General features: G+C 42.6%; 2 protein-coding genes and 1 long non-coding RNA gene across 3 annotated transcripts in view; 2 read left to right on the top strand and 1 right to left on the bottom strand.

Annotated features, from left to right (window-relative positions):
• Positions 1–14,732, top strand: part of LOC127614881 (mitochondrial basic amino acids transporter) — a 207,282-nt gene that overhangs the window by 90,706 nt on the left and 101,844 nt on the right. The gene's annotated exons all lie outside the window — the stretch shown is intronic.
• On the top strand, positions 2,052–3,488 carry dio3a (iodothyronine deiodinase 3a). The gene has a single exon (XM_052086324.1). It carries the CDS (start codon positions 2,262–2,264, stop codon positions 3,060–3,062), a length of 801 nt encoding a protein of 266 aa, XP_051942284.1. The 5' UTR covers positions 2,052–2,261; the 3' UTR covers positions 3,063–3,488.
• Positions 12,491–13,121, bottom strand: LOC127614901 (uncharacterized). The gene is made up of 2 exons (XR_007966734.1): positions 12,883–13,121; positions 12,491–12,803 (listed from the first exon to the last, which is right to left on the bottom strand). It is a non-coding gene; the product is annotated as an uncharacterized LOC127614901 (long non-coding RNA).

Genomic DNA, 14,732 nt, shown 5'->3' with positions numbered 1-14,732 from the left:
CTAAAATGAAACTCAGGAGCTCGCAAAATGAGTAAAAAAACAAACATCTTTGAAAAGTATCTATAGGAAGGTGAAAAGGCCCCGCCAGGAGACCGAAGAGGAGCCGATGATTACATTTAATAGACAGTATCATGATTTCCAACTTCCATCCATCCATCCATCTTCCTAACCGCTTGATCCTCACTAGGGTGACGGGGGGTGCTGGAGCCTATCCCAGCTGTCTCCGGGCAGTAGGCGGGGGACACCCTGAATCGGTTGCCAGCCAATCGCAGGGCACACAGAGACGAACAACCATCTGCGCTCACACTCACACCTAGGGACAATTTAGAGTGTTCAATCAGCCTGCCATGCATATTTTTGGAATGTGGGAGCAAACCGGAGCACCCGGAGAAAACCCACGCAGGCCCGGGGAGAACTTGCAAACTCCACACAGGGAGGCCGGAGCTGGAATCGAACCCGGTACCTCTGCACTGTGAAGCCGACGTGCTAACCACTGGACTACCGGGCCGCCGGATTTCCAACTTAACATACAAATTTATCTCAACAAGAGATTCGTACGCACCGAGCCCACTCTGCATAATATGCGGCGATGGTGACTCGTATTTTTCATGCACTTTGTATTTGCGGTGTATCTTATTTTGAAGGCACATTTAAACGTTTTACCATCGTGACCAGAGAGTGTTGCGGCCAGATAGGACGTTCGTCGTGTCATGATTCGTGTTTATTGTTATGTTTCGAAAATACCGCAATTTTCATGTCGTATTATTTTGTTGTATTTTTTCCCCCCGTTGTATTCATAAAGCCGGTCCCTGAAAATATTGTCTGACATTAAACCGCTCCGTGGAGCAAAAAAAGGTTGGGGACCGCGGCTTTTGTCATCAAGTAGCCTGACATCTTTGAGTGTAAGACATGTGTTGATGACTGAATTGCCCATCAGCGTTCATGTGAGTGCGAGTGGTTTTCCAGTTCAACTTATATCCCACCTTGCCAGTAAGGCGGCTGGAAGTCGCTCCAAGTCACTTGTAAACTGCCCAGTAATTGAGTTGATTGATTGATTGAGTAATTGAAAGGGATTACCTGACGAGGTCGCTTGGCTTTGGCGTTTTTTTTCTCGCTCACCATCTTGGGTGGATGCCATTCGACTGTATACATTTGAAAACGCACTCCACGGTTGCTCTTAAAATGGTGCACTCTTGTTGCGTCGTCGGATGTTAGAACAATGCCTAGAGAGAAAAAGATCAATGTTTCTTTGGGATAATTAGTCACCTGGGCTGGGAAACAATAAAAAAAGTGTCATATTATGTCATAATTCATGACAAACCGCTTATGTTTTGGACTCATGCACAAGCTAGCTAGCAAGCGGACTAGTCCAACGTTAGCCTAAAGCTAACGTCTCGAGACAAACCATGTTTTCCATTTCTTTCTGCTGCAACCCTTTGGATTCAAATGATCAGCTCATCAGCAAGCTCTGATAAAAGTCCTGATTTGTATGCAAGACTGACTTTAGCACTGGGGGGTGGGGGGGGGGATCACAATATGGGGTGATTTTTAATTGTTCAAACCCTTTGTGGTTGAAGGTTAGAACAGGCTTAGAGCATTGGATTCGTGAAATATATCAAAACAAACAAACAAACAGACATATGCAAGTGTTTTGTATTGCATCTTAATCATAAATCTGGTTAGGAAGTACATGGTCCTCTGCAGCCCCCCCCCCCCCCTGAACATTTGTGGCCACCTGCATGATTTAAATTGCATGTCTCTGCAAAAGATGTTTGCTTGTGGAAAATACTGTCAAGGCGGCTTAATGGGTCATAATTAGACGTATTGTCTCTGCAGGGGGGGGCGGGGAGGGGGGGGGGGAATCAGCGATGTGCAGCTGACTTTACCCATCTTTAACCCATCAGTGTCGATTGCCGCAGCATGAAAGTAACAATTCTATGCAACGGATGAAACGTCTCCTTTGAGGTTGATGTCACACATGATGCACGACTGGAGGTTTTTTTTTTGGAGGGGAGGGGGGGGGTGTCACTTTGATGGGTCTCATCATTTGCCCACATGTTGTCTGGCAGCGGCTCAAAGCAGCGGAGTTGACAGAAGGTAATCCTCGCCTTGTGAGGCCTCGGCCCCGCTGTGCGGGAGGCGGGGTGTGCATCATTGAGACCTGTGGCTGCTATAAAAAGAGGGGAAGTTGCAAGTCACCCAACTTGAAGCCGGCGCACGTTTTTTTTCGGGGGGTCGGCGGGAGGGGGGTGGGCGGGTGGATGGTGCGCACGATGAACACCATGAAGGCCGTCAAGAACGCGCTGGTGTGCCTGGTGCTTCTGCCCCGCTTCCTGCTGGCCGCGCTCATGTTTTGGCTCCTCGACTTTCTGTGCATCCGGAGGAGGTTTTTCCTCCGGATGAAAGAGCGGGAGGAGAGCGACACCATGGACCCTCCTCTGTGCATCTCCGACTCCAACCGCTTCTTCACGCTGGACTCCCTCAAGGCGGTGTGGCACGGACACAAGCTGGACCTCCTCAAGGCGGCGCAACTCGGCCGCGGCGCGCCCAACACGGAGGTGGTGCGGCTGGAGGACGAGCGGCGCGGGCGCATCCTGGACTTCGCCCGCGAGAGGAGACCGCTCATCCTCAACTTCGGCAGCTGCACTTGACCCCCCTTCATGGCGCGCCTCAAGGCGTTCCAGGGGCTGGTGCTGGACCACGCCGACATCGCCGACTCGGTGCTGGTGTACATCGAGGAGGCGCACCCGTCGGACGGCTGGGTCAGCACCGACGCGCCCTATCAGATCCCCAAGCACCGCTGCCTGGAGGACCGGCTCCACGCGGCGCAGCTCATGCGCTCCGAGGCGCCCGGGTTCCCGGTGGTGGTCGACGGCATGGAGAACCCCTGCAACGCCGCCTACGGCGCCTACTTCGACAGACTCTACATCCTGCAGGAGGGCAAGATCGTTTACCAGGGGGGCAGGGGACCTGAGGGCTACCGGATCTCCGAGCTCAGAGACTGGCTGCAGCGGTACCGGGAAAGGCTGGTGCGAAGCAGCAGTCTGGTCATTCATGTGTAGACGCACGCGGAGCTGCTAGGAAACAACTGAAATGCTGCAAATTCGGGGTAGAAAAAAATTCCTCTTCGATCCTACTGTAGTATTTTGTTTGTACGTGAGTCTCCCTCCACGCCGTTTTTTAAAAAAAATGTACTGTACCGGCAAAAAATTAAAAAAAATCGAGGTTAGTTTGCGTCTAGCTCGCGATATGGACCAGTGCGCGTCACTGCGTGCGCTCCTCGGTATTGTTGTGAAGTTCGGTTCTGAAACGGCGCACGTCCGGAGAACCGGTACTGATGGATGTGATCCCGAGGAGCTTCGATTGCTGCTCTCTTGTCCATATCACTTTTTTTTGTATATATATATATAGACTGTTGTGTGTACGTGCGTACGTGTGCTTTTATGCGTATATTTTTTCATTCAATAAAATGTCTTCATCTACCTCTACGCACTGTTGCTCATTCTTGCGATGAATATCTGTTGTCTTTTTCTCGACGTCAAGCTGCTGGTTCTCACACGACACTTTGTATTTATAGAAACGAATGTTTTCTTCTTTTTTTTTGCATACGTAAACACTGGTGTATTTTTTTTTAAATGTCTCAAATAGCAAATATGTGTGCAGTACAACTAATCAACATAAGCGATATTCAATCATTAATATTTATCAATAACTGCACATTTAAATTATTGATCAATAATTTTAGTATTCTGAAATAAATGTATTTGAATTAAAGATGTTTTAAAATAGTTAACCATTTTAAAATATGTATTTTCTAATCAATTGATGTGAATTTATTTTTTTTTCAATCAAAACTGACTGTTGCTTTTACTTCATCAATACATATTTTACACGCATAAATATACAGAAACAACTACACATATTTTCAGAGTAAACACTTTGTCATATTCACATTTTTTACAAATATTCTCACGTTTTCAAATATCGTGCATGCATTAAAAGAAATGCATTGTTTTGCAAACTGACATTTAAAAAAAAAATCATCAATTAGTGTTCTGAAATATATCAATGCAACATTCTTAATCAATACGTATTCTGTGTTTTATATATTCCAAGCCATACTGTGTCAAGAAATCAATCTTGAGCTGTCCTTTTATCAAACAGACTTCTTAAAGAAGTGGTGAGACGTGTCCCTAATAATTTGGCCCTCTCAAGATAAGTCAAATAAACTTCCCAGTATCCAAGAAACCCCAAGAGACAATGCAAACCACACATGAATGAATATCTCACAACCGAGCATTGTTCTCTTTGTAAACGCTTTTCCCCTGCACTGTGCAGGAGTACCACATGTATATTTGCAGCGAACAAGCCGCATTCTCCTTAGCCTTCTTACCACTTACAACTGAATCCTGATAATCACACACGATCCTGTTAATATGAGTGATATATTAACAAAATGTATCTGAGACTTTACTGATTTAAATCCCACTCCCCATCCCCCCCCCCTCTCTGGCACATACACACACACTGGCCACCAGCAGCACCTCCTAAATCAGCATCAAGTAGTTGAAATGTTAATTAGCCTGCTGCACACGGCGCCTGTCTTGTGTTTCACGCACATTCTCAAGTCGGTTGAGGTTTGACACGGATCGGCCTCCTGAAGTTTAAAAACATCTGCGTTGCTGTTTGATTCAAGCAGTAACTCAAGACAATCCCGTCTTTGCCGTCTCCCACAAAGCAAACGCATTACTCCAGAAACCAGAACATGTTGTTGAGCGTAAGCTAAGGTGAAAAGAAACTATAATCACGAAAAGCACATCATGGCTTGATGTCAGTTTATGTATTTAGCGATGTGTGTTGTGACAAGAACAAGGCAGATGACAATGAATGGTCTTAAGTACAAAAGTTAAATGATTGCTTTTACTTTTACAACTGTCCTTTACACGCATTTCTGTACTTCTACTGAGCCCTTTTGACACTTCTGCTTTGCAAATAAAAGATAACAAATACATCAAAAAAGTATCGACTCTGAAATGAAGTTCAGTACAAAAGTTAAAAGGATTGGGGGTATTTCCCACCATAACGTATACAATACCGGTTTTGATCATTTAACACAAAAACAAAATTCTCACACACACGCACGGACACACTCACAGAGCTTTCTTCTTTTGCTGAGGAGAAGGAAAACAGAAAAAAAGCCTATACTATTGGATAGAATGTATGGATATCTATTTTCAAATGTAATAAGATAAATAAGAGTTTCTGTCCTATAAATGACATCTTGCACAATTTGTAATTTCAGTTTCAAAGTACAGAGTGCCAGATTTGTGTTTGTTTGAATGGCCACATTGTTTCCTGTTACAGTTTTGATCATCGACAGTGCCGCTCTCGGTGACCAACCAGAAAGTCGATGAATCACTTGCTTCTTCTTTTGTTTTTCCCCCCAACAGCGATGTCATAAACAACAAGGCTAACTCAGTCGCTTAAATCATATTTGCGTTGGATGCAAAAGATGACACAATGATGGGACCGTAACATATTTGAGTCTGATGTTGAAAACAGAAAATAAATGTGTTTAAAAAATGAAATTCAATGGAAAAAAAAACTCAACAATTGCGATATATTTTTGTTCAACCACAATGGGTGTGCGGCAGTTTCAAGAATCAGTAGTGTGTACAACGTTGAAAATGACAAAGTATAGATAGTTCTGCGGAATCCTGCTAACTAACCAACTAACTAGACAGCTAAATACCACACGACTACATTATTAGTACTGTAGTGGCGTAAATCAAAATCAATCAAAAAAACAAAACAAAAACAAGATAACTAATAACTAGCTACCCAACTTGTTAACATCAGAAATAAAAAACTACAACAATCTGTTCAATTAAATCACAAACTAGCTCGACTAGAATTAAATTTTCATAACTAGCTTGCTGTCTACTCATTAACTAAAATACTATCAAAATACCATAATAATCCTGTTTATTACTAACAAACTAACTAACTAACTTACTCTTTTTGCTGACCTGCTAAATGGATATCATCATGTTTGCTAATTAATAACTTACTAACTAGACAACTATGTTTGTTACTACTGAGCTGCTTTACTTGTAGAATACTAACATTTTGTTCGCAGATTTACTCACTTAAGTCTTTTTTTTTGCTTACTTACTCACTAGCTAGCTAATGAACCGCAGAGCTAAATTACAAAGCTTTGCTAGCACGATAACTAACGCTCTAACTTGCTAACATGGTTGCTTACTTTTTTAAAAAGGAAATTAGAGATTTTGTTTTCTTAGATAATGAAAAGCCGCCTAATTTGGTAACTGCAATCCTAAGTGGCTAGTAAGGTTGCGAGCTTACTTTTTTGCTAACAAGCGTAATATCCACACAACTTGCTGACTGAATAACTAAGTTGTTTGCTAAATAACTAGTGACTAGCTGGCTAACTTGCAAACTTATCGACCTTTTTCCCCTGACAAAAGTCACTAGCTACCAAAGATTGAGTCATGAAATTACTTCGTGAAAATCTAACCTCTCACTAATTTGCTAACTCTCTATCTTACTTGCCAACCAGCTAACAAAGTGACCTATTTTTGTTTGTTTGTTTGTTTGTTTGTGTGATTGTTTTGTTTTTTTTCCCCCAAGTGATCGCCCTCGCCATGTAACGCATTAAGTAATTAAAAACATGGACAAAAACATGATGGCTTGTGTTTAGACGCTTAACCCTCGGTAATGAAGTAAACGTTTCAATTTGTGTTTGATGCCGTCTGAGTGTGAGTAAAGTGTCCCGACTGCACTGCTCATCTGGAAATCATTTGAAATGCTGGGAACAGACAGTTGAGAGTGGGGTGCCAACCTAAGATGAAGAATACAGTAACTCGATCCAATGTGTGCACCCCTCAAAGGAAAGCACTCTGGATTCTTTCCATGTGCATGTTGCACCCACGCATGTTGGGTCTCATCCGTCACGCCAACGGGTCAAGGGTTAATGTGTGCTGGTCCGTTTTGACTTGCAGGCTATACTCGGCAAGAAGCTGAGCAATTTGATGGAGAGGGCCCCTCTCGAGCCTCCAGAGATCATAAGTAGACACATGAAAATGTGTGGCGGGGACCCTGGGCCCTGCCATACAAAGCTCTCTGTGTACATGTTAACAGTTAAACACATTCCAAATGCTCCTCCTTCACAGTACATGGAAAACCCCCTGAATGAGACCCCCAAGAAACATCTTCTGATTTGTGTCCGCCATATCGGGCGAGGAAGTGCTTAGACGCATTTTGCCGAATGCAGAAGTAGGCTGCACGTAATGTAAACTGGGTGGCCAGGTGAGCATGTTTGAGTCGGTGACTTTAATTGGTTTGTGGTTTTTCAGTTCAGTGGCATTTGACCGGATCGCTCGGTTTACAGCGGGCCCCGACACCTTTAATTGAAACGTTTACCAGCTCGTGTGTTGCATCATTTGTTATTGATATCTCACCTTTCGCTTGAAGAACCAAGCTTTGATCCGAACCCTGTGTTACGTACACAGGGTTCATAACCTCAGGTTTAACACCAGACCTAACTTTCAATCTACACCAAAACCGACTAGAAACCTAACCTCACTCCTGAGGTTACCAACTCCTGACTCATTCCTGACCTCAATAAATAGCCAAGTCTCTCAGTGAAAAAAAAGTAAACATGAGTTGAATTAAAGAAAAAAAAATTGAAGTCATCTGTGAAACGTAATATTTATGCTGATGTAAATCATTTATTTAATGTAGTCAGCTTTTTTCCTGTAAACTAATTATTTCAATAATTTGTTTGACTTTCAAACTTCATGCAAGTCATCCTTTTTAGTTCAAGGTGAAAATGTGAGAGAATAAGAGGTCATGACCTGTGAAATTTCGAATGACTAACCAGTCAGCCACCATGCCATTCTTATTTGGTACTTTTTTTCCCCCTCAGCCAAATAGTTTAGATTGCCTTAAGGAACAGCTGCTAGACCCCCCTCAAACAAAACACAACTCTGTTTCTGCAAATATGGGGAAAAAAGACAACCAACAAAGATCTGCAATTTTTTCACAAATTAAAACACTTTGTTAAAGGACCCGCTTTTAATCTGCCATTTCATGGTTGCCTTTTTCATTGATGGGGGGGAAAAAATCCATTCAATTAAATTTCATATTAGTTGAATTATTGGTCTAACTACAGATGGTAACCGTTTAGCACATCTACCTCATTGTTCCGAAGTTGTGGGTTCAAATCCAAGTTGTGTCACGTCGTTCTGTCCTTTCCCACATCTTGCACGGATGTTTCTCCTGTTACTCCCATTTCCAACCACATTCCAAATTTGTGCATGCTGGGTGTATTGAAGACGTAGGTGTGAATGAGTGAAAATATGTCAAATTATGAAAACTTGAAATCTTTATTTGCAACTTTAAAAACAAGTTCCAACAATCAAATGCAGTATGGTTTAAAAATGAATCAAAAATTTAAGGTTAAAATGAAAGGATTATTCGCGTTAAGCAGGAAGCCAATTATTTTAATTTCCGTCCACTTGAAATAATTGTTTCCCTTCAATTTAAGAAATTAGTTTACATGAAGTTAAAAAAAATCTGGTTGCACGAATGAATTCTTTGCGTTAATCAAAATGAAAATACTAGGTGTGACAGATCACGTCAATAAATAAATATGTTCATCCAACAGAAAAATACCACGATAGAGAAACTGGCACCGAGGGACCTCATTTGGTACGGAGGGCCCTGGCAATGAATGGGTGACATCTTGTGGCTGCAGTGGAGATTACACCCTAACGTTTTGAACCATTCATTAATACCACAGTATCCTTAAAGGGGCACTTGGGCTAGGATGGTTAATGTTTCTCTCAAGCTCAATTTATGTATAGTTTTAAAATTAGGAATATATTAGCTTGATCTTTCAATTTTATCAATTTGTTTTGGAGAACCCAATAAATAACGAACGACCTGAAAAACGCCCTCCGGAAATGAGCAATTTGGCCACACCCCCTCCCGACTTGTCTTGACTTGAATATCAAAACTACAGGGATCAACCGGACCCAAAATGTATCATCTGTGACATTTCTACCCACTGTAACCTCTAAACAAAATTACAAAACGATTAGCCTTTCTATGGCTTCTCTGCAGCACTGGAGCGCCGCAGGGGACTGTTCTGGCTCCATTCCTGTTCATCCTCTACACCTCGGACTTCAGACATGACACTCCAAACTGCCACCTTCAGAAGTTCTCCGATGACTCTGCGATTGTTGGCCTCATTACAGAAGGGGATGATCGGGAGTACAGGGGACTGACAAAGGACTTTGTGGACTGGTGCCAGCAGAATCTCCTCCAGATCAACCCGAGGAAAACTAAGGAGTTGGTTGTGGATTTCTGCAGGAAAAAGTACTCACCAGCACCGATGAACATCCAGGGTATGGACATAGAGAGGGTGACCTCCTACAAGTACCTTGGTGTTCTTCTCAACGACAAACTGGACTGGTCCACAAACACGGACACCCTGATTAGGAAAGGACAGAGCCGACTCTTCCTACTCAGGAAACTGAGGTTTTTTGGGGTTCAGGGGTCACTCCTTAAGACGTTCTATAACTCGGTGGTGGCCTCGGCCATCCATTATGGCATTGTCTGCTGGTCAGGCAGCATCTCGGCCCGGGACAGAAAGAGACTGGAGCGACTGGTCAGGAAGGCCAGTTCTGTCCTGGGTTGCTCCCTTGACACTCTGGAGGAGGTGGGCAACAGAAGGATGCTAGCTAAGCTAAAAGCTATGATGGCCAGTCCCTCCCACCCCCTCCAGCCCGCCCTGACAGCACTTGGTAGCTCCTTCAGCCAGAGACTGTTACACCCGCGCTGCAAGAAGGAGAGATGCCGACGCTCGTTCCTACCGACTGCTGTCAGGCTGATGAATAAAAAATAACAATCATAATAATAATAATTAAATGATGTGAAGGTAAATTGTAAATAGTACTGCGATTTATCCATTTGTGTTCATATTGTATTTAATTGAAAGATGTTTGTTGTTGTTTTTTTTCTCTTCTTTCTACATACATTCTTGCTGCTGGAGGCTGTAAATTTCCCCATTGTGGGACAAATAAAGGATATCTTATCTTATCTTATCTTAAGAGCGATGAAGAAATGAGCAGCTATATGCAAACAATGTAATCTGAGAGGTCTTTTTTGCAAGATTAATTTTTGGTAGGTTGTTATATATTCCATTTTAATCTATAGGCGTTATCTTGGCTTACTTTTTTTTTTTATCCACAGCCACTGGGCTCACACGAGGGTGTGCTGGATTTTACAAAATCAAAATTTTCCTCCCCGTCTGCTTATATGGAGTCGAACAAAACATTAGCGTTGCTAAATGGCCGAAAACTACGACCAGTCGCCGCCCAAATTCAGAAGGCACAGTTATGCTGTTATCCACTTCAACTTGTAAAATAAAAAATGTTAAAAAAAAACAGCCTGAAGTACAGAAGAGTAGGAATGTAAAACACGAACACAAGCCAGGAGGAAACAAAATTATATCATAATATGATAATGCTTCTATGACATCAAAAGGCTGAGATGAAAAAAAAAAACCACACAAACAAGCTACAATCCGAAAAGCTGTTTCTGGTCAATCTCATCCCCCAAAAAGCCCTGAAATCACAACGGATTCTTTAAGGGGGTGAATTTTCTCGCTGACACCATCATTACCGACAGCAATATAATATAAGTGCCAATGTTCAGCACAGCCACGTGTTCCTTGAAACGTGCATAATCTTTCGTCATTACAGTAGACTGAAACAATGCCTTTATGCCAACATAAAGCTGCATAAAGCAACATAAAGCTTCAACAATGCTTTCCAGTGAAGTGTCGGTCGTGAACGAGCCGGTACAAAGAGCCAGTCAAACCTTACTATACATGGTCGTTTTTTGCAGGTTAACTCGAAAAACAAAAAACAAAAAAACGACCATGTATTAATAAGGCGTTTTTAGATGAAAAAAACGACCATTTTTTTTTCCCAAGATGGCGCCCGAGTAGGCAGCCTTCGGCAAGTGCTCTTCAAGAGCCTTGCTTTTTTGTTCTTTTTTGCTATTTTTGTCTTTTGTTTTGTCACATGTTGTTTGTTGTTTCATCGTGTGGACCTGATATGGACTGTTTTCAGCGCTTTTTGGCCACGACATTCGTCAAAGGAGCAGTATCTGTGCTTGGTGGTTGCGCCTTCTCGGCAGCACGCCTGTACCAGCACAGATTTTGATTGGGAGGAATGTCGGCGCCATTGACTGTCGGTGCTGGACAGACCTGGGGCGCTTGTGTTTTTTGCGCCAGTAATGGGCAGCATTTTTCACAACCCCGATTTGTTCACTGGCTATGTCAGCGCTGTTGGACAGTTGGCGTTGGTGCGGCTGGATGGATGGCCGCTGAGGTTGAGGATGAGGGGAGAGGAGCGTTGGTGAAGAGCGCCGATGCGTATTTGGAACCGTGAGTCGCCGCTTGGAATTGAAATGGATTTCCATGGGACAGGAGAAGTGAACCAATCTCTTTTTTCGTCAATGGATGCTACAGCTTCTTGTTGACTTTGAAACTTAGCTTGTAGCCGACGTGTGCACATTTTGAGCATGACGTCTCTGATCCACTGGTTAAAGGACACTTTGATTCTCTCCTCTTTCATCTCAAACCGCTTCAAATAACAAAGCGTGTGACGGAAAAGTGGTTAGGACTGCACGACTGTCCGTGTTTTATGTTATGTGTTGTGTTTATTATTTTACTTTATGTTAACTGTTTTGTAAAGCGCTTTGTTACAGCTGCCGCTGTTGTGAAAGCGCTATATAAATCAGCATGTATTGTATTGTATGTTTAGGAAGGCATTTTTAGACAAAAAAAAAACCGACCATTTAGAGGAAGGCGTTTTTAGTCGAAAAAAAACAACCAACCATGTATAGTCGGGCGTTTTTAGCTGAAAAAAACGACCATGTATAGTAAGCCGTTTTTAGCCGGAAAAAATCCAGGAAAGTGGGAGCGGCCTGGCTGTAATGATTGCTGATGATTCGCTGATAGCTGTGAAAGTGGGTGGAGCATGATGATAACATGCTGTGATTGGTGGTTAGGTGGCGTGGTTATGCAAATTCGGCGTTCTCTGATTGGCAAGCTTTTTGGGGCGTGGTTCAGCAAATTTAGAGCGATCTGATTGGTCAGAACTTGGAAAGTGGGGTTATGCAAATTAGAGCCCCACCGCGATTGGTGGATGTCCAATTGGGACAAGTCCCACTTGAGTCTTGAGCTCAGACTTGCACTTGTGTCACATCAGACCCGTGTTCCCGTGGGTTTCACATGACCCAAAAGCTCGATTCCTGGAGTTTCGAGTCATGTGTAGACCCACGGGAACAGTGAAAAGACTGTCTGATGTGATTGAAGCGGAAGTCTGAGCTCAACACTTCAGTCTTTCAAATGGAGGTTGAGGATGGATTTGGTCATGAAAGGCAAAGACTCGAATTCAAGTTGAACAATTTATTGGACAGAAAAGCAAACATGACAATGTGAAAGCATTTGACCAGTCAATCTTTGTGTGGTCCACTTCAAGTTGTACGCACACAAACACTGACGACAAGCCTGAGATGGGAGCGTGTGCTTGACCAGCTCATGCGTGATGTCACTGATATCTCATGACCCATCAAGGGGGACATGGGCACATCCGACTTCTCTCACCGAGACAAAAACTAACTGCCGTGTACTCCACAACAACATGATCACACTATTCTGGTGAAGTTTTAAATGACATTGAAGTGGGCCAAGTTAGTCATATGGCCTGTATGTATATTATATATATATATATGCATACATAGACAGATTTTTAAACTAACTTGGTCCATTTCAACGTTTTAAACATATTCCAGAAGTGCTTGATGATGCTCGGGTTGTCTATGTGGAGTTGACACTGTTGTGCAGTACACGAAGCAGAAGACTGGCGGGCACACTCTCCTCCACTTTGTGGTGCAACATGACATCAGACATCAGCTCTTCAAGCACACCACACATCTCAGTACTCACGCGTGTCCAAATGCAGGTTGGCGTCCCTTCCGCATGTCCTCCGAGTCTGGCGGCTGCGCTTTTGGCCCAGTAAAAACAAAAGTGGAAAGTCACACGCTGTAATCCATTAAAAAAAAAAAAGTTTTTTCTTTTTTTTTCTTTTTAATTTGAGTCATTATTCGTAAAGTGGCAGACTTTTACTTTCAACCAGTCCATTTCCAAACGTGCCCAAAATACAATAAGCAACCCTCTTTCGAAAAACAAATTAACAAAGTCACAGGTGGATTTGTGGGCATAGTTTTGAAACAAATCTGTCCCCCGACGTGAAGCCATCACACTTCCACTGCGTATTGCAGCTTCGGTGTGGAAAACATACAGAATAGTATTCAAGTTAAACGCTGTTCTCGGTTGCTTTTTGATTGACAGCTGAGGTCTACTTGTCGGTGGTGTGCTCGCTCACTGCCCCCTTTGCTGACGTTGTTTTTTACGTTTAGTCACAACAACAAAATTAAAGGAGCAACGTGCCGTAATAACGCTTCTCAATTGTCTACACCAATGCACTCAGAGATAAATTGCGAAGTCAGATTAAAATGTTAAAATTACTCACCGAGGACAGGGCTTGTGGACAGCGGGAAAAGTTGCTCATTGAACCGGATGTGGTACCGTTCTTGTGCTTGTACGTATTCTTCTTCTTGTGAATGGATGTCTTTAGTTCATATCGCCCCCTACTGTCCGGGAAACCACAAAGGCGTTTGGCAAGCAATCTGAATCTAATTTACAATCGTAGCCAAGTGTGCACAAACACAAAACACTAAATTAGGGCATATCTTGAAGAACGACAGATTTCAAGGGCAGTTGATCCACTGAGCTGGTGGAAATACCGAGTTTCCGTCTACCCCCGTTTGATCAAAGTAATGGAGAGTAGATTGTAGCAACATCCGTCCCGTCAGAGATGGTGTTCTCAAAGACTGGACACATTGAAGTACTGTATTCCAATTTTAAGTATTTAGTTTTGTTGACTGCAAAATTAAGCTTATGTTTGTTTTGTTCACTGCTGCTGTTGCAGTTCATACTCACTATTTTTGTTATGATGCAGCATGTTTGATTGTTGTTAGTTGAAGTTTAATTTTGTTGCTTGTTTATTGTTTGGAGCCTTTTTAATGTTCAATAAAATTAGTAAAAAGCCATTTCTTTGCTTGATAATTGTTGCTATTTGCAGTCAGTAGAGTGCAGTATTTAGTTCACCAAGCCATTTATCAAAATGTATGCTAAATTTGTCATAAATAATTAAAAGAAAAGCTAAAGTTAAAAGAGCCGTTTGAGAGCCAAAAAGATCTTTTCACTTAGCCGATCCAAATGAACCGGATCACCGAGAAGAACCGAAAATCCCATCACGAATGCTTTCCAGTACATGTATTTTTTTTTATCACGTATGTTGTGATAATTTGTCCACTAGAGGGAGACAAAGACCGGAACTTGACTTTTCGAATTTTCTCCCCCATCAGCGTGCCAAATACGCGTGGAGGGCAGTAGAGTACTCAATTCTTATTAAATAATGTTTGTTTTGCGCATTAGCTCTCTTGAAATTGATTTGACGTCTCATCTAGATGCTCAACCGAATGTGATTTGTAGACATAATCTTGTTAAAAAGCTTGAAAGGTGCAACGAGATAAATGTGATAATAGGCGGAGTAAAAACCTGAGGTCGA

This window comes from Hippocampus zosterae, chromosome 14 (genome assembly GCF_025434085.1).
Source record: "Hippocampus zosterae strain Florida chromosome 14, ASM2543408v3, whole genome shotgun sequence".
NCBI classification, from domain to species: Eukaryota; Metazoa; Chordata; class Actinopteri; order Syngnathiformes; family Syngnathidae; genus Hippocampus; species Hippocampus zosterae.
Note: the sequence above shows the minus strand (reverse complement) of the source record. Positions and strands in the feature narration are given on the sequence as shown.